Raw genomic sequence first — 19,989 nt, 5'->3', positions numbered from 1 at the left:
ATGTCTGCATGTGCATCAGCAGTGCATTGCCCCACATATAAAGAATCACTGGAGAGCAACTGTGTCCCATTGCTTCTCTATGTAATCGAAGGTACGGCGTGGCTCGGTCTACAAATACCCAGTCATTTCCTGCTACAAGTTGTGAGGCCCAGTATTATTTAAGGATATCCGGGCCTGCAATTCCCCCATCAAAGACCCCCTCTCTGTAACCTTTTGAGGGCAATGTGAGAGCCACCCGCATCCCACAAAAGCTGTAGGTACTGTTGATGAATGACAGAGTATTGACTGTTACCGTAGTGACTCAAAGGCACTATGTTAAATGGAAGAGATGTTTAATGCCATAGTTCTGCAGCTACAGTGAACAGGTGCCAGTATCCTAAAGTTTTGGAAAGTAAAGGCTTGTTTTGATCACCAATGGGAGACTACTGAACACATTCTTGGATACTAAAATTAACCAGAAATCACCAAAAAGGATGTAAAACAACTTCCCACATGGTCTTGACTTATTTAGGCCTGATATAGCTTAATACCGACCTGCCTACCATATCAAGCTGCAATTTATTGGTAGAAATGAACATAGCTTGTCTGAAATAGAAATCATTAGGTTTTGCAAGGGTAGTTTTGAGATGAAGATCTTCAAGCTCTTCAGGTTAAAATTGTTCTTGAACCTTTCCAAAAAGACTGAGTGGCATAAACCACACAATAAGAAGATATACTTGATTGATTCAGGAGAAAGATGAACTAGAGCATCTGCCAACAGTTTCTCGGAACCATGAAGATAACTGATAATAAAAAAGAAATTGTGACAAGAAAATTGCCATCCTAGGCTGCAGACTTGGTGTACACTGCTAGTTCTGTAGACATTGTTAATACCTATTATCAGTCTGAATTTCAGGAGCTTCCTTTTTACCCATTAGGAAACGTCTCCACTCAAAACATGTATTTTTCTTAGCTAGGGACTTCCCTTCTTGTTCCAGATAGTTCTGTTAACTTTCTCACAATATATGAGATGAACAGAAAGCTGGACGCTCTTGTCCATTGTCTTCACTAAACAATTCCTAAAGTCCTTTCAGAAGCGTCACTCTCCACCATAAATTTCTTTGTGGTGTCAAAATGGCATTGAATATGAGCTTCAGTGAGCATTCTCTTAAACATATTAAATGCCTCTTCAAATTGAAAGTTCCAATATAAACATATTTTCCTTTTTAATAGATGAGCTCCATCAATAGTGTGCACATGTTTTAATAATTTGGTGCTAAAAATGTGCAAACCCTACTAGGTTTGGGTTTCTTTAACAGTTGTAATAGAGGTCTATTGAAGGATGGGTAACACTTTCTTTGGATCCATAGACACACTAGATGAATTCATCCTAAAAACAACATATTCGGCCAATTGAATTAACTTTTCTCAGGTTTAAGAGTAAATATATGCTGTTAAATCTTGGATAACATTGTCGCACATGCTCTTGTTGGTCAGGAAGGGTTTTATAAAATATCAAAATGCCATTCAGGTATGCCAGCACAACATGATTTAACATGATACAAGCCATCAGAAAAATCTAATCAGTGAAGGGTTGAAGAATGGCAGAAGCGTTGTAAAGCAGAATTGGCTTTATTTGATGCTCAAGATGCCCCAAAAATATGTTTCCGTTAATTGCCTTTTCTTGTATCCATGAACTGGTAAGCACCCCACAAATCCAGTTTGGGCAAAATTTGTTCCTTTCACACAGATATGAGAATGCCTTTAATAATATGTAAAAGACACCAATCGTAAATTGTAGTTTGATATATTTAATTTCCAGTCCAAACCAAAGTAGGTCTAATAGACTGTTAATTATGTTTGTTCAAATGTGAGATACTTATAGGAATTTCAAAGCTTCCCTCAATTTCATTGGAGGCCCAGAAAAAAAGTGGTGCCATCAGGGACTACTAAGACATTTGTAGACCCTCAGCCAAAAACACTTTTATAGTTGTATTTTTGACATGGAGTTGTTATGGCTCTTGTGAGATGAATCAATGTCTAACGCAGATCTATAGAATCAGCAGCATAGCAATCTGTTATCGACTTAAGCTCTCTCTTGTTTCTTTCATGATTACTTGAAGAATGGGCAACTCCTACAAGAAGACACGTTGTGACCCTGCCCCTAAACAAAAATGTAAATGGAGTCATTTGTCCCCGTAAGATGGTCTCAGTTAGGAAGAAAAATTCACAAATGACAGAAAAAACTCACTGACAATGTGTATAGTTCTTGGTTGACTATGAAGAGCTTCACAAGAGTTGGAAAGCAAGACATCAAAACTACTCTACACAGTAGAGGAATAGTCTGTCATAGTCTTCCAAAAGGGAAAACATATGCATTAAAAAGGAGAGAAAATCTGGAACAAAATGTGAGAAATTAAAAAAGTGGCATTGAAAGCATCCTTCTCACATGAAAGCTCTATTATATATGAATAGAACAGGGAATGACAAGAAAAAATATTTAATATCATCTTGGACAGGGAAGATTTGGCAGACAAACTGGGAGGAAGGACATCTTGGTTAGGAATTAATATAACCCTAACCTCTCCAACCATCACAGGAAAAAAGGTGTTGTTCTTGTATGGGAGGTGCAGGAAAACAGACTGAATGCCCAAGAAAAGCTGCATAGTGCCAGAGACAGGCACAATGTTTTGGGTGGATGGAAGCTTCAGGTATTTATTTGATAACCAAATGCATGCTTGGCTGCTGCTAGATGGTTGGTTTAACACAGGTTGTAGGTGGAGGTAGTATGAGAGAGGTGGGCTCTTGCTAACATGGAGATTGAATTGTGTACTCCACAGCTACAGTTTGTCCTGTCCAGTAGGTCTTTCTTCCTCAGTGTCCTCTTGGCATGTAGAGATATCAAGGATCCCTCACTCTTGTGTGCCTTAATCCACAGAGATTTTGTTGTACTATCACAGAATTCCTCTGCCTTGTCCTCCACATAGTACTGATGGTGTTAGGTTGCATCCTGTAGCAGAAGATCACTTCTTCCACTCCAGGGCTTTCTGTGTCCCAGCTACATGACTGATGTCAGCTGTGGAGCTTGAGGGAGAAACAGGACATGAGTCAATCATCATGTATTACAATGGATACAATCCATAACATTGGTCATGCATCTCACTTTTGAACATAACTGTTATAACAAGGTTAATCCCACCTAAACTAAATTAAGCTGGAAAAAAACAGATACAACACTTCATGATCATGGAAGTGGACAGTGAATGTTATGTTACGTGTGTAACACCTTTGTCAACTGGTCAATTAAATTGTTCTTAAATCAAAGAATAAAGTTATAAACAATAATAAATCTAACACTTGACAAAGGCTTTGCTTAATCTGAAATGTGTCCTATTTTCATACCTCAATATATAGGTGGTTGCATCGGAGTGTGTGTATGAACATACATTTTACTTACAATTTATTAAAACTTTATTTACTAAGATTATTTATTGATTTATTATTTTAAAATAAATTCCTTATAATTCAATATTGATTGAAAAAATGAAACAATATGCTTACCTTTTTTGGCGTTGCTCTGCTTCACAATATTTTTTCACACAATATTTTTGTAGATGATATGTAAAGTATGTGAACTCAATTTTTGTAGGCAATATTTTTGACACAATATTTCTATATCGGTATGGAGAGTTGTCACTTCCCTCAGAGGAAACTATTGGTCCTGAGTTTATGTTCTGAGGCCCTGGAAAGGCAAGTAACTAGTACTTGAATATGAATTTTGATAAAGAAATCATAAATCTTCAGACTTGACTTAATAATTTGACTTCTGTTTGCCCTTGTAATCAGAGCCCAATAGTTTGGTGTTTTGATTATACGTTTATTATATAAAGGAAGAATATGGCTTAAACAGATCCTCACAACATTTACACCAGTTTTTGCATGAAAATACTAGCTATGTGTTTAAAATACTTGTCAGGTGGCAACCCTAAATGCTTAATGTGCACACAGTATTACCTAGATATTGGATGACATGAATTCATTGCCATGGTGCTGTTTGTGAACTTCCAGTTGGCCGGGTTAGTTTTGCCAGACTGTCTCCCTTAAAATCCTCGGTAACCTATGTTGAACAAAGTAGAATGATGATTAGATCATACAAGTGCTCTTCATTTCCCTTGCTCTCATGGTGGTAATCCCAACAACTATACACCTCCTTCCTGGTTTTATCATTAGATGTACATGTCAGTCTCTCCTTGTGAATGAAAATCGGTGCAGACGACCTCTTGCCGGATGATCACCACATCTAAAAATATGAATTAGGGGGCCATCTTGCTTCTCTTCTTAAACATTTTCAGAGTTTGTAGGCAGAAGAATGAAGTGGAGGTCATTTACAGTGGCATCATGAGGAATGGGTGATTTATCATTTGCTCTGATGTTACTTCTGGGTATGTGTGATTGGTGGATAGATCTGAACTGCAATGTAAATATATGATCTGAAAAACAGCTATCACAGGTGACTGAAAGGGAAGGAGGGGGACAACAGTCCTAGGCCCTCATTATGAGTGACCCAGAAAACTTTGCGATGTGCAGTGTTTGATGGCTAACACCACACTCTCACAGTTTTACCCGGACAATTTCAGCATGTCAAATCTGCCCAAATTTATAGGGGAGAAAATTGCCAGGAAATTACCAGGACAAGCAGACTTTGGTGCTGAAACCTCCAGAAGCTGGATGTTATTCCTCATGATAGTGGACAAATGCATTATTGGGTGCTATATATTGCCTATGTCTAGGCCATTGTGTCAAATTTCATTCTGTATGATAATTTCTCAAATACTGGGCCATTTAATGAGCACCGACCTGCATAGATTGGTGCCTAATGGTGCAGTAAACTACTTACATCTCGCCACCACTCCTTGCATTATACATTCAGTTATATTACATTATCAAAGCATGTAGGATAACCTTTGCATGTTCTAAGTATATTTTTCCACAGTTAGAAACTGGAATGTAATATCTACATGTTAGTCAAGTCACATTCCTAGGTGCAGCATGACACATGATTGTGACTGTGACTACTGAGACGTGGTATGTGTTCACATGGCCCTGATTGGTTGTTGCATAAGAAATAGGTAACACTGGTGTTTCAGGATGTCTTGTATGGACAGTGATGTGGCCCACCTTTCATTATTGACTCAACACTTTCCTGTCACTGTGATACAACAACCTGACTTGCAGCTAAAGTGAAGAGTAGAGCCAAAAGGTTGGTCATATATATGTACATGTAGACTTTAACCTCTGTGCACTGGCCCAGCTTTGTGGGATGGATTGGCCATAGTGCCATTCTATGCAGATACCACGTTTCAAAATTATGTTATTAAGAATGCAACTAGTTAGGATAATCTGGCACACTACTTCAGGGGGTACTAAAGCACTGCAGGCCATCAGGGCAGCTGCAGCTGTGCTTGTATATGCCAATTGTGTTTGTTTTGATACCACGAGTTATTGTCTATGCTCTTTTGTACCTCTTTTGAGACACAGTGGTTGGATCTGTTCAGGTGTGAGGAAATGAGGAAAAGGTCACACTCAGCAACGAAATTAAGCAGCCAAAAGTATTCATACTCCATCATTCATGCATTTAAAGAGTTATTCTATTGTAAGTTTGCATTACTTACCTAGTGGCCACAGAACCATACTTACGGACAAATATTTAACATCTTATCATCAACTGTTGAAAGATGGGACTGCCATGTGAGCTGTCATGTTTTGCACTAGGAAGAGCTGTGTACATATGAGTGAAGAAACCCTAGTATGACAAATAGCTTGTACATTGATGTAGTGCCATTGTGGTCTTCTGCAATATGTGTGTGCCTTGTGACATGGTGTTTGGAGTGCCATATATGTGCAGTTAATGACAACTAGCACACAATGGAAATCGGCTATAGCACTGAGGTGACATGCACCTGTTGTCTGCCCTGCAGTCATTGTGCATCGTGATATACTGCTAAGTTTGGCTGGTATGCAGGTCAACACTTGGTGTAAGCACATGGACTGGCTGGCCTGTACAGTGCAAGCCTTGGCCCTGCCAGTCCTCTGGAATTGTTAGGTGGCCAGGTAGGGGAGGGCGACCAGTATGTTGACTTGCTCAGGTATGGCATGAAAGCACACCGATATTGATAAGATTTGTTGCTCCTATTCTCCATCTATGTCTAGGATCACATCAGGAGAAAAGTGGTATCTCATCATTGCCTTTTCCTGAGACATACAAAAGACATTCATGCTCTTTCTCTACATCTTCTCCGTCTTCCTCAAGTAGTTGTTACAGTGAGTTATTTCTGTGAGTAGTTTCCAAGAATAAGACATACTTTAGCCTCAGCAGTGGCTGGTGCAGGAAAGCGTGGTGGGGCGGGGTAGGGGGGATGTCGACAGACAACAGAAAAGGATTAATTTATGTATTTAATTTTCCCTATTCTGTCATCTGTCGACATCCCTCCCCGGCCCACCCGACCCCGCCCCACTGCGCTTACCCACACCGGATGCTTCTGCTTAGCCTAGAGTAAAATGATTTACAGAAATTGCTTTGTGTATCAATGGTAGATATTCAGACAAAACTTGTATCTAAGACTCGAACAAAACAACCACTCCCCAAAAATGTTTTGTAAATCAGTTTTTTCTTGTAAATGTTTGATAGAGAGTCGTGTATATGGCATCCAGTTACTTATATTTTGATGAAAATGTTTCTCATCCTGCAGAACTACAGGTTTGCTCTATCAACAAGTATCCAGTCCATTAATGGTTATCCAGTTTTAATGAACATCATTAGCAATGCATTTCTGAGAAACTTCAGCTCCACAGAGCGCATCCGGATTTGGAACAATGTGTTTCTGGAGGTGATTAAAATGTCTGATTTTGTGAACCTTGTCCCATTTTTATATGGATTGCATAAATAAAGTTGTTACTGTGTGGAAAAAGGTGAACCTGCATCGCCAAGTTTTCAAACCAAATCATGAGCTGTGTAGTTGAAGGTACTGTTGCCTCTTCTAATGCATTAAAATAGAAAGGAAATATTCACCTGATTTAGAGAGTGGCAGACAAGTTAATATATCATAAAGGGTACAAGCTAACCTGTCTGTCAAACTCTCTGACTGCCCGCTTCATATGGTGACAGGCAGACCATAACCTTTTTGTTAACGGAGCTCCCGTTGACTTTGTTGATGCAAAACTTTCTCTGATGGCCCCAAAGAGTAGGGGCTGTTACTGGAAGGCCATTACATTGCTAGCCCTATTTAGGGTGATATAGTGGAAATTGCATTTTCTTTGTAGAGGTGCATTATAATCACACGTGTATTGTGCACCCGCATATAATGCTTTGTCATATTAATGTAAAGTGTTAGAATTTGGAAATTTAATAACTTGAAACATTATGTGTTTAGGCTATTAGGTAGTAACATGGAGAATGAATGTAAAAAGTGGATGTAACCAGCATAAAATATTAACTTGAATAGCTCGTGTTGTGGTATTGACAGCTATTAACCCCTTCGCTGCTAGTCCTTTTCCCCCCCTTGCTAAGCCTTTTTTTGGCTATTTGGGGTAGTTCGCGCTTTGGCCCCTGTAACTTTTTGACCACATAAGGTATCCACGCCAAATTTGCGTCCTTTTTTTCCAACATCATGTGGATTCTAAAGGTATCCAGGGTTTGTTGATTCCCCTGGAGGGAGCTAGAAATTAGCCAAAAGTGTCAGCCCGGTGATGCCACAACTTTCCCACACAAAAATGTGTTGAAAAGTGATTTTTCCAGTTAAATTAGAGGTTTGCAGGGGATTCTGGATAAGAAAACGTTGGGGGATCCACGCAAGCCATACCTCCCTGGAATCCCCTGGTTGTCTAGTTTACAGAAATGTGTGGGTTTGGTAGGTTTCCCTAGCTGGCCACCGAGCTTGGGGCCAAAAACCCAGGTAACCCCCCTTGCAAAACCAGGTCGTTTTGTGATAGGCAATTTTGATGTCGCCTCAATACGTTTTGGGCCCTTGCCTGTCGTGGGTACTTGGGCCTCCCACACAAGTGAGGCACCATTTTTATCGGAAGACCTGGGGGAACACTGGGTGGTTGGAAATTTGTGTCAGCCTGGGGATGCCACAACTTTCCCACACAGGACCCAAAATCCAGAAGTAGGCACATTCCACAAAACATTGAGTGCCTAGTGGGCATTGTGCTGCCCTGAGAAGGGGGAAAATTGGGGGCTACTGCCCCGATATCCCCCCATGAGGGGCACAAAGACTGGCTATTTTGTTTGGGTGGATGGGGACATTGGGATGCCCATTCTGGGCAGCCCCAACCCCTTCATATGAAAAAAGCCAGCATAATCGCTGATGCCTCGTGGGCTCTCTGCCCTACCCGGTGGGGGGGGGAGATCAGAGGCTATTGCCCCTATCTGCCTCCTGAGGGTGGGGGGCAGAAAGAGTGTGGCATTTTTTGTGGGGTATGGGGCATTGACATGGCGAATCTGGGCAGCCCCGCCCTGAAGTTTGGAAAAATAAAAATCCCAGTTGCCTAGTGGGCTTTCTGCCCCCGGGGCGGGCAGATAAGACGCTCCTGGAAGGCAGAAAGACAGTAGCATTTTTTCTTTTGGGTGGGGGTATTTGAATGCCCATTCTGGGCAGCCCCCACCCCTACTTATATATATAAAAAGAATCCCTGGGGCCTAGTGGGCTTTCTGCCCCCCCGGGGGGCAGATATGGGGCTATTGCCCCCATCTCCCTCTTGGGGGGGCAGAAAGTCTTATTCTTACTCTAGGGGGGTAGGGTGGGGGCTTTGGCATGCCCATTCTGGGCAGACCCCACCCCTGGTGCATAAAAAAAATTCCTGGCGTCTAGGGTGTTTTCTGCCCCCCCCTCCCTGGGAGGGCAGAAACACTCTAATTGTGCAGGAGGGTTTGGGGGCATTGCTGTGCCCATATTGGGCAGTCCCCACCCCTAATTTACATAATAAAAAAAATCCCTGGTTTCCAGTGGGCTTTCTGCCCCCAGGGGGCAGATTGGGGGCTGTAGACCCCATCTGCCCCCCATGGGGGGCAGAAAGACTGAATTTAGCCCCAACAATATGGTGGAGCAAAGGCCCTTGCCCAAGGGGCCGCTCTCCCCTCCCTGGTGCCTAGTGGGTGGATCCCTGGGGGTGATCCCCAAGCAGGGATCCACTAGAGAGGGGTACCATTGGAAAGGGGAGATTCTCCCCTTTCCAACGATGCCCCTCCCAAGTGTTTCAGTGCTCGGGGGGCTGAGATAGCCCCACAAGCACTGAAACACTAAAACTGAAGCCAAAAACTGAAACCAAGTTTCAGTTTCGTTTTCAATCTAATGACGACAGCGTGCCATGCGTGCGATCGTCATTGGATTGAAAACAAGTGAGGGGCCTCTGGAGGTTGGGGAAGCTCTTCCCCACGTCCTGAGGCCCCCCCAAAAAACAGGAAATCCCTCTGCTGTTTGCAGCAGAGGGATTTCGTGCCCTTATCCTCATGACGGAATGGTTCCGTCATGAGCTCAGGCGCACCGGTGCTCATGACGGAACCATTCCGTCATGAGCACCGAAGGATTTAATGTACTAAATTCGATAATAATTTTGTTTTACATATAGATATATGCCTTATTTCCTATGAAATTTCGTAAAGCTCACAGTTTATTCTCTTCTGTTAGCTGAATCTTGTAGGCCTCAAATGCATTTCCCTGGAAACTCTTGCTTTAGAATTAATAGCTGAATTTTATATGTGCTGTGGAATTTGTTGCAGGTGGAAGAAGCACCCTTCTAGCTAGAATAATGTCTTTGTTTTATTAGTCATTAGTTATAATGAGTTAAAGGAGAAAAAACATGTTTCCTGACAAAGGATTTCCCAAGGGTAGAGGGAACTGAGAAACAGCACTTACCCTAAACTGGACAGCAGTATGTCTTTTATTTATTCTACCCTCCATGGTGCCGTGGCATTACAGTAGGTTCCATTCCTTAAATTATATCCTGCATTTTCCCCAGGGAGTGTCAAAACCCCATCAACACTTAATGCAAGCAAACTGCGTGTTATTTCAGTGATGTAACAACACTCAGTGCCATCCTGCTGTAATTATCTAGCTGTTTGGTTACCAACATGACTTTCATATTTCACTTTCGTGAACACTCAAGTTTGATTATGGTTCTTTCAAATAGGGGTCACTGCACAATTTCTGGTTATATTGTTATCTCTCAGAAATGCTCCATGAGAACAAATAAATCTGTTGTTAACAATGGAACTTGCTATTATAACCTTAGAGCTTGCCATAGCGTGCTCTACTGGCCTTTAAAAGCCCTCTCCAGTGTTAAAGGCCTGCGCCAAAGGCGAGGGCCTTTAACAAAGGAGTGGGTCTTTAATGGCTAGCAAGGCCCACTATGGAGGGCTCTAAGGCCATTAGAATATTCCGCCCCTAGAAGGCAGAATTTTCTCCTCTGTAAAACAAAGTCCTCACAGAGCCCAAGGGGGTTGAAATCCCCTCGGACTCTGTGAGGTCTTTGTTCACAGCAAGAGCTGTGAACAAACATTGGAATGGTGATGCTCCTGGCTCCTACCGGCCATTGGATGTCCAGAGCACTCCATTCTATCCAATGGAGCTCTGAACATTCCGGTGTTCTACTGTTGCATGACTTGCAGTAATTTTACTTTTTATACCTGGTATTTTTCACTATAAATTAGTTATTTGTGAGCCATTGTGTTTTTTATGCAACCTACCCTGAACTGGGACCTGGAACCACTTTGCTCATTGTTCTTTTCAACTGTTGTTAGAGGTACCAATATGGCTGTAGTAGATTTCAAGGCTTTTAACATAACTTATTCGCTTGTTGCATAAAGGTCATAAGGTAATTGATGTAGGTGCCTTACGTTACTTGGAAGCCAAATTGTAGGGTACATTTGAATTATCATTAAGGGCCTAGAGATTCACAGGATCCACAATCCAAACCTTGGGCCTCAATCACAAAGTTTACTGGTGTAGATCTACTCAAGTATAGCTGTACTCCTAACCAAGGTGTAAGCGTCCACTTTTTTGGATTTTGGAGATTTACTTCTAGATGTAGACTTAAGAATCAGTTTGAAACTCCTTTGATTGGATTTACAAATGCAAAGTTACTTACTCCTATTTACTAAGTTAAATTTACACGCATAGATTTACTCATGTGTATACATACTACTGCACCTTGTAGTAATTTGACACTTACTTCTATTCATCTTTTTCAAGTGTAGATTTACTATTAGATGCAGACTTGCATGTCTGCACAGCCTCACAATCTGGATGTTGCCTGTTAAAACAGGATTTTGGAGTGAAAGTTACTGGTAGTAACTTTTCACACCTATCCGGAGGTCTCTGCCACAGGGGCGCACTACTCCCTTTGGTAAAGTATAGGGAAAAGTAATAAAATGTAATACTTATTAAAACATAATTAAAACATTTTACTATAAAATAAAAGGTAAGTTACCTCAATCTAACTATAAACTAAAAAATAAACTTTACAGCACTACCAGTCAAATTAAACAAGTAAAAAATAATTACATAAATTAATATATATTAAATTTATAATTAATATTAATAAACATTTTCAGAAATTCCGCCTTCACTAAAATGTGTTCCCCCTAAACGAGAAGGTAATTATAGTTAGAACCTAGTTTCCATAGCAAAAGCAGATTTTTTGTTCTTGGCTATAACTTTGTTGTATGTTCATCAATCTGCATGTAATTTACACAAAAAAATGTCAAGGTGGGTGCTATTGTTATAGAAAGTTTGCGGTGATCTGTGCAATGTTCAGAATTTGGGGCACGAAATAAGGTTGCATTAGTACTGTTAATTCCCATAGGAACTTTTAGCCACACCTACTGCCCTAACCTCTGAACTGACTTACATCAGATTTGGCAGGGATATAGATGTTGGTTCAAGGAAGTGCATTTCTCTTATTTTGTGTAAATCCATTCAGTAGATGTTGAGAAATTTTAATTTAAAATTATAGTGATATCTCTGAACATAGATATTTTTGCAAGGGTTTCGCAATAAATCACGAATGCGCACGCCAACGGGAATGCTCTGATTGGCTGGATGTAATCTGAATAGAAAGTTGCAGCCACCATTTTATCTATCGGGAATGGTTCCCGAGGCTGAAAATTTGTATGAATGCCCACATAAGGGGTCCGGGTAGAGATACTCTGACCCCATGGTTGAGAAATGGGGGTGTTAGTGACACAAAAGATGTGTCCAAAATTGATTTGAAGTTCAATCGCTGGGACATTGCGACTTTCAATGGCGTCATGAATATTGGTGGAAATATAAGAAAATATATCAGTGAATCGTTAATATGCATTGTTATAGAGCTACTGAGATATTGATAAATGTTTTTATAGATCTTTGTATATAGTGAATTATCTACTGTGATGGTTAGAATTAATTATATAGTTATAATTGTTTTTGTGGTGGTGGCTATTAAATTCCTGCTTTTGCTTTCAGCTTTCATGACGTAACCGCAAGAATCGCTATCTCTGGCCTACCACAAAAACAGAAAATAGGTTTTAGAGATGGTTTTTCTAGAAATAGACTAAACATCATGAGTTTAAAGTGTACAGTAATGAACCCCTAATCTGTAACAAACTGTAGTATATGTGGATGTATGTGTTTAGACTTTATGGAAAGGCTCTTAACGACGTCATCGCGACGCCCCAAATCACTGCAAAAACGCAAAATAGGTCTTAAAGATAGAGTTTAAAGAAAATTAGTACAAAAACTTCAGTTTAAACATGTTTTTAAAGAAATACTTATATAGTAATATGTGTAGGGTAATGTTCAAAATGGATTTTCTTACATATTATTTTTGTGTGTGTTGGCGGTCATTCAATGTCTTTTTTTGTTTTCTATTTTCGCGACAAGTCAACGGGGATTGCGATGTCATCATGAAGATCCACAAAAAATAAGTCACAATATTTTGGGTGCTAGGGTGGCTCTGACTAGAGCTGTTGCGTTGGTTGTGTGTATATGTCTTGACACATAAGAGCAGATGCAGAGTTTCAGATAAGTTAGAAACACCCTGTTGCCTTCATCTGTAAAGTGCACTCCATCATTTGTATAAATTCTAGGCACGTCAAAACACAAATTGTTGTTATAGATACAGCTCATTCGAATATCTCTGAGGAATGCAGAAACACTTTTATTAACATGTTTCCTGGCTTTGTCAATCTGTGGACATAATTGGTTTGACCACTTCCATTTCTATCTTTGGAATATATTAGAATACACCAAGACAGTGTGAGGGAAAAGGGACATCAGTTCTGCAAAGGATTCTTTCATTCGGATTTTGAGCCCTACCCCAGTCATTGCCACCAGAGTGCACAATGATGAGGGGAGGAGCTTGGGAATCCACAATGGATTTAACCAAAGGCAGCAACTTATGAATTTGTAACCCTCTCTGACCAAACCAAGTAATCTGCACATTTGGCAAACCCAAGTACCTGTCAGTACCTCTCTTCTTTGTAGCCTCTTTAGACCAATAGACATAGCTGTGGCCCACAGTTCATACTTTAAGCATTTTGAAGTGAAGGAGCAATAGTAGTCAGGAGAAGGCTGGAGCTCCATGTGGTAGATTTCCCAAGGAAAAGCAGTTAAAATGGAGGGTTTTTTTTTATTTAAAAAACGATAAATTTCATTTAATGTTGCCAGCTTGAAAGTGAATAAAATTAGTTAGTATGGTGGATGCCTTAGCAATAAGTCTTATTATTGACTGTTGTTTAAGAAAATGAATGAAATACAGACATGGATTGCTTTTGAATCTGTGGAGTAAAGGACACCTGCTGTATCTTATTTGGAAGCAGCATGTACCTTCTAGAATGCGCTGTGAACTTGTGTCCTACTGGTTCCATTGGGTTGCTAGGTACACTGAGCTAAGACTGTACTGGGGGAAGTGTGTTAAAGAGACTGATTTCTTTTTTTTAAAGTTGAGGAGTGACGACACAATGTAAGTAATGGCGAATGTTAATTTCCAACTCCGGACTAAGTAATAAACTGTTGTGCAGTATTTCAGTTTCAGAAAAATGAAGCTAGATATATGTTTGAACTCTCATTTTATTTCACGATTCCTCTGAGATGATCGTGAAAACATAGCGGTAACATGCTAATTCGAACCTCATTTTGAAAGAGAGGGAAAGGGTTAAGAGATGCTAACCATTCACAAGTGGAGATGCAGTAGTCTAAAATGAAAGACATGATTTCATTTGCTGCCTTTCTCATGATGATAGAGTGGAAAGTTGAAGAGGTTGACATTTTAGACTTGCTTTGTATGAGAGTGGTGTACCATTCTTGTGCTTACTTTTTACAAACCTTAACAGTGTCAAAACTATCCAGAAAGAGCCAAAACAACAATCTAATCTACAAACTCAATTCACTGGTATGTAGATAACTTTGTAATTATTTAAAAAATGTACATTAAAAAATGAAGATGTATATGGGAGTTTGATTGAAAGGAATATCACAGTGATGTGAAAAAATATATGAGATGAACTGTATCTATTAGAAAATATGTGTTTAAGAGGTTAGTGGTGAATGTTTTGTGAATTAAGAGAAAAATGAATTAGTGCCTCTTTATTACATTGTGTATTTTATTGAAAAATAACAGTATAGTCTTGTGGAAAGTTGCAATAAGGAACTAAGAATGTTTTAAATGTCTAAACATCATGTATTGAATAGATACATCTGTTATTTGTATTCTGGGTAGTGAGAAATGAAAGATGAGAACATGTTGTCCGCCTGTATATGTAATAGAAAGAAGAAATACTTGTTAGGTATGTATTGGGAAGTGTATGGCAATGTGGTTTTTAACACGTATGACCGCTTTCCATATGCTTAGATGGTGAGATATGGTGTTTGTGCTTACACATAGGTATATATACACAGTGGGACTTTTTAGTTTACTTAAAGATGCAGAGAGATATATATTTTTGGAAAGATGGCTTGAAGGTGTACATCTATTAAGAAATTGCATACATGTTTACATGGTGATCTATGTTCATAAAGGCAGATGAAAATGTCATATATATGGTGAGGGTAGTGTTTTTCTTTAAACATGGTTTGTTTATTAATAGTGCAGAATGCCTCGAGAGTTCTTGTGCTAGTTTCATTTAGAGTGTAACCTTTGTTTGAGATATGCTTAACATATGTTTTAGAATGCAGAATAAGTATTTGAGAAATTATGTAGGTATGCCATTCACAAAAGGTTTTGTGCTTTGAAAACTTTCAAAATGTTGTTTTCCATTTTAGAAACTTACTGATGCATGTGCACGCTGAGTAACAAAGCGATGTATGTTTCCAGAGAGCCATGTATGCAATTATTTATCAAGTGTGATACCTAGATTTTACTCACACATAGCTCAGAAGAAAAGTGTATGTATGGTAAAACAGCAGTAGCGGTCCATGGAGGGAGTTCGGTGGGGCAGTGAGGCGGGCGGGGGAGGGGCAGGGTTGGGAAATGTAAACACCGGAATATGGATGAACGGAGGTAAGTACACATTTAAATAAATAAAACGAATTCCTTTGCATGCGCTGCATCGCAAAATGTGATGCCGCGTGCGCAACGAAATTTGTTTTGTCATAGACATAGCAAAGGAAATCAACCATCGAAAGCTAAGTTGCCAAACTCAAGACAAAAGAACGTTTTTCTATTTAGCCTTGTTACAGTTGTTTAAGCCATGGCGAACTGAAAGTGAGCTATCAGGAGAATTTGACTGTTATGAAGTATCTTTCAATGCTGTGAAAGACAGCATTGAGTGTTCCAGTGTATCTTCAAATGTTGAGAGATGAGATTGAACAAGAAGAACCAATTGCTGCTGAAATAGCAAGAGAGAGTTCTCAAAGCAGTCAAACTTCAGCACCTGGATGTCAAGATCCTCTTGGACAGCCAATCATTTAAAATGAAGCTGCAATAGCTATCAATGAGGTGGAGAATGCAATACAGCATGGAAGACAGGAAACTATGGATCCAGAACTACTAATACAACAATTCAATGCAGATCAGAAAGACATTTTTGAAGAGGAAAAAGGTAAAGTAAAACACTGGTTTCTCCATGAGAATAAAAAGTGTGCATTTTCTACGTATAAACCAGTTCTATTGTACATAAGTGGTCAAGCTAGAACTGGAAAAGGCTTCTTGATTAAAGTACTGACAAGTTACCTACAGAAGCGAACAGATTCCAATTTGTCGTGTGTAGTCACTGCACCAGCAGGCTTAGCTGCTCATAACGTTAGAGGATTTACCCTTCATCGATTGTTAATGCTGCCTGTTGAACATGACAACAACATAAAATGCAACAAATTATCTGGTGATGCTTGTCATGCAGTGGCAAGAGTATTAAAGACATTAAAGCTACTAATTATCGATAAAGTGAGCATGGTGTTTAACCTAATGCTAGCTTTTATACATTTAAGAACGAACCAAATATTAAAAACTGACTATGATGTATTTTGTGGAGGAAAACACTTCATAGTTTTTGGAGACCTGCTACAACTAATTCCCGTAAAAGGACAACCTGTATTCAAGACACTACTACATAATGAAACAAGGAATTCACTAGGAAGTATTGGAAATGGAAACATTTGGGAACGTTTTCAATACTAAGAGTTAATCCAAAATATGTGCCCAGCATCAGATATGCATTATGCATATATACTAAAGGATATAAGAGTGTGAGTCCTCACAAAAGAGGGAAAGACAGTATTACAAACCTACTTCATCAAAAACTTGTTTCCAAGTAATGTTTCAGGTGCTGAAGTAATGTACAATTTTGTTAAGGAGGAGAACTCTATTGTTTATTGGATGCCAACTCTTGAGTGTAGTAAAGTCAATGAACAAATATTGCAACTGGAAAAAGAAGAGATCGTTGAAATTAGAGCAAAATAAAATAGAACATCAAGGAGTTACAGTGCTACTAACAGAAAAACTGCAATCGAAATTGGATAGGTTAGAAAAGTCTGTGTCAAAAACTGCAGGATTAGAAAAACAGTTACGTATCTGTAAAAATTGTTCTGTAATCTTACGTCGTAATTTAAATGTTGAAGAAGGGCTAGTGAATGGTGCAATGAGTAAAATTATGAAGTTTGTTAATTATCCAACTAGAAATAATGTTGAATATGTAGCCATAACATTTGATGATATTGCTGAAGTTAAGCAGATTAGTAGATGCATTGTATGTTTCCTAATTCTGAAAGACTTGTATGTCCAGCGAAAGCCGTTCCCAGTGTCTTTAGCATGTGCAGTAACTATTCATAAATCGCAAGGCTTAAGTGTAGATATGTGTTTTGTTAATATTGATAGTAGTGTATTCAAAGAAGGAATGTCATACTTTCCTTTTTCGCGAATACGAAAATTGTCCGGTTTATTTCTGATTGATTTTGATGGGAAGAAAGTAAGTGCTGATGTGAGCTGTGTAACGGAGTATAATCGATTAAGAGCTCAATATGCACCACATTTAGGCCAGTATCCTGTGTTTCAAAAAGCAATACTATGTCCAAAGCTCAAAATATCTAAACAGTATATCACAGTTGAACAGAAAAGAAAACTAGAACACAATGAGGAATGAAGTGAACTGTTATGCAAATGTAGTGTTAAATGGACTATATCATTTGCCTTATTTTACAAATTCTATTAAAGAAAAGGTAGATAAAATAATGTCTTCTTATCTTCTTATTTTACATTCTGCTACTGGAATAAGGAAACTCACTGTTGACTGTACTGGATCAGTAGTGTTCTCTCAAAATCTTCAGCTGGATGCTCAAGCAGTTCTAATGGTAATGCTAGGACTATTAGATGAAGACAATTTGAATATCAATAAATTGTCTGGTTTAACTTATAAATGGACCCACAACTGTGATGATTGTGAATTTACGTCTAGCACTGAAATCAATTCAGTACGATTTCTCTACTTGACGTTACCAGATTGTGAAGCTGTGCAATTTGAAGATTTAACTACAAACGCTCATCATGATATGACCTGTCCAAACTGCAGATCAGAACTTAAGTAAACGTTGTTTCTACAGAAGTATGGAAAATATTTCATAGTCATGCTACAACGATGCAGAGTGTATGGTACTAAGGGCCAGATGTAAGACCCATTTTTGAATGTGTGAACGGTTTCGCGACCCATTTGCGCATGCAAAAACCTACAGGGCCATGTACAAACCCCATTTGGCGAGTCGCAATTTATTTGCAACTCGCTAAATAGGATTTGCGACTCGCTATTAGGAAGGGACGTTCCCTTCCTAATAACGATGCCAAAGGCCATGTATGACTATTTTGCGACCGCAATTGTGGTTGCAAAACAGTCGCAGTTTACCACCCTTCACATAAGGGTGGTAACCACTTGCAAACGGGAAGGGGTCCGCAGGGAACCCCTTCCCCTTTGTGACTGGCTCCAAAAATATTTTTTAAGGGCAGACAGTGGTCCCAGAGACTACAAACTGCCCTTAAAAAATTTACAGAAAATGTTTTATTTTTATTTTTTAAATGCCTCCCAGTTTCCTTTAAGGAAAACAGGCTCCCATTAAAAAAAACTTTTTATTGTAAAGCAGACCCAGACATGGAGGTCTGCAGAGCCCAGCAGGCCACCATACCTGGGAGGGTCAGCCATTCCCAATGCGGTTGCAAATTGCAAGAGCCTCATGAATATGCATGTGGCATGCAATTTGCAACCCCTTTGGGAATCGCAATCAGTGTCGCAGCGACTGTAGTACATACCAATTTGCGAGTCGCAAATTCCCTGGTTGCACATCTGGCCCTAGGTTAGGAACTAAAATTACAAACTTTAAAGCTGCACACATTTCCATCTCAAAAAGAACTTTCACAACTATAGCAATCATATTTCATGAAGGAGTTAATATAACCTCTAGGCAATACACAATATATTTAAGATTTCGAACAGGTTAAGCAGAGTGCAATGACATACAAGTAACATTCAAATCAAGACTACCCAAAAAGTCAAACTCATGTCTGCTTTATCTTGAACCGAAGTTTGAAGGAAAATCTAAGACAAGAAAATGTGGTACAGTGTTGATATATATATATGGATTATGTATGTGTTTCTGAGACATTATTCAGCCTATTGGGTGTATTGTCTACAGCAAGCTGTTAGACATAAAGGACTCTTTTTAACTATGGCAATACATTTTATAAATATTTGAGGACTACAGTGTGTTACTACAGATAAAGTGTAAATGGAGGTACTATAATACCAGTAGCCCTAAGTAGCATGTGACAAGTCTCTTCACAACTAAAAAAAGTCCCCTTTTGTTTCTGCTACAGCAAGTTCTATGTTGTACTAAGAATTCTGTTTTTCAGACATGGAATAAGCACAATTTAGACATCATTTGGTCTAACAGGGATGATGTTAATTAAAGGATATGCAAAAATGAAGACTGCTTCATAATTCTTGGACATTCAGTACAAGATATAATAATATCAGAAACTTTTTACCATATAGCTGTTTTCATTAATGTAGTAAGCTATCAGCAAACCACTATTAAAAAACATGTAGTGAGTGCAGTGAACAGTATGACATAGTTATAATGATCTACTGTCCACATTTTTTTTTTTTACAATCCACTGATTGTTTTTTTCCACGGTTTCATGAGGAGTCTTCATACAAAGCTCTGTTGAAAATGAACAAGTATGAAAGCTGAAAACAGGAAAAAACAAGAAAACATTTGTCTATGTTGAATTAAAGTTTTGGCAAAAAAATATTTTATTTTGTTTGGTTGCCTAATGTTCGAAATACAATTCCAATATATTCTTGTCTTTTTTTTATTTCTTCACAGTGGTTGGAGGTCGAGATATTACTAGATTAGTGATTTAACACATGTAATGTGTGTCAAATCAATAATCTAGTAATAGATTCATTGAGTTACTACTCATGTACTCATCCCATCTCCCATGCACAACAGTTGCACTAGTTCAGTCATCCAGCCACTACATAAGCAGTCA

At 39.0% G+C, this 19,989-nt stretch overlaps 1 protein-coding gene across 3 annotated transcripts in view; it reads left to right on the top strand.

Annotated features, from left to right (window-relative positions):
* LOC146810314 (ATP-binding cassette sub-family A member 10-like) overlaps positions 1-19,989 on the top strand; it is a 1,546,030-nt gene that overhangs the window by 1,073,949 nt on the left and 452,092 nt on the right. For 2 of the 3 annotated variants that reach the window (XM_085617307.1, XM_085617306.1), the window contains one exon: positions 6,729-6,866. The exons of the other annotated variant lie outside the window; for it this stretch is intronic. In XM_085617307.1, the coding sequence (XP_085473433.1) occupies positions 6,729-6,866 (138 nt within the window). The remainder of the gene's footprint in view (positions 1-6,728; positions 6,867-19,989) is intronic. 3 annotated transcript variants of the gene reach the window in all.

Source organism: Triturus cristatus, chromosome 7 (assembly GCF_964204655.1).
Source record: "Triturus cristatus chromosome 7, aTriCri1.1, whole genome shotgun sequence".
NCBI classification, from domain to species: domain Eukaryota; kingdom Metazoa; phylum Chordata; class Amphibia; order Caudata; family Salamandridae; genus Triturus; species Triturus cristatus.
This window is presented reverse-complemented; position numbering and strand designations above follow the sequence as displayed.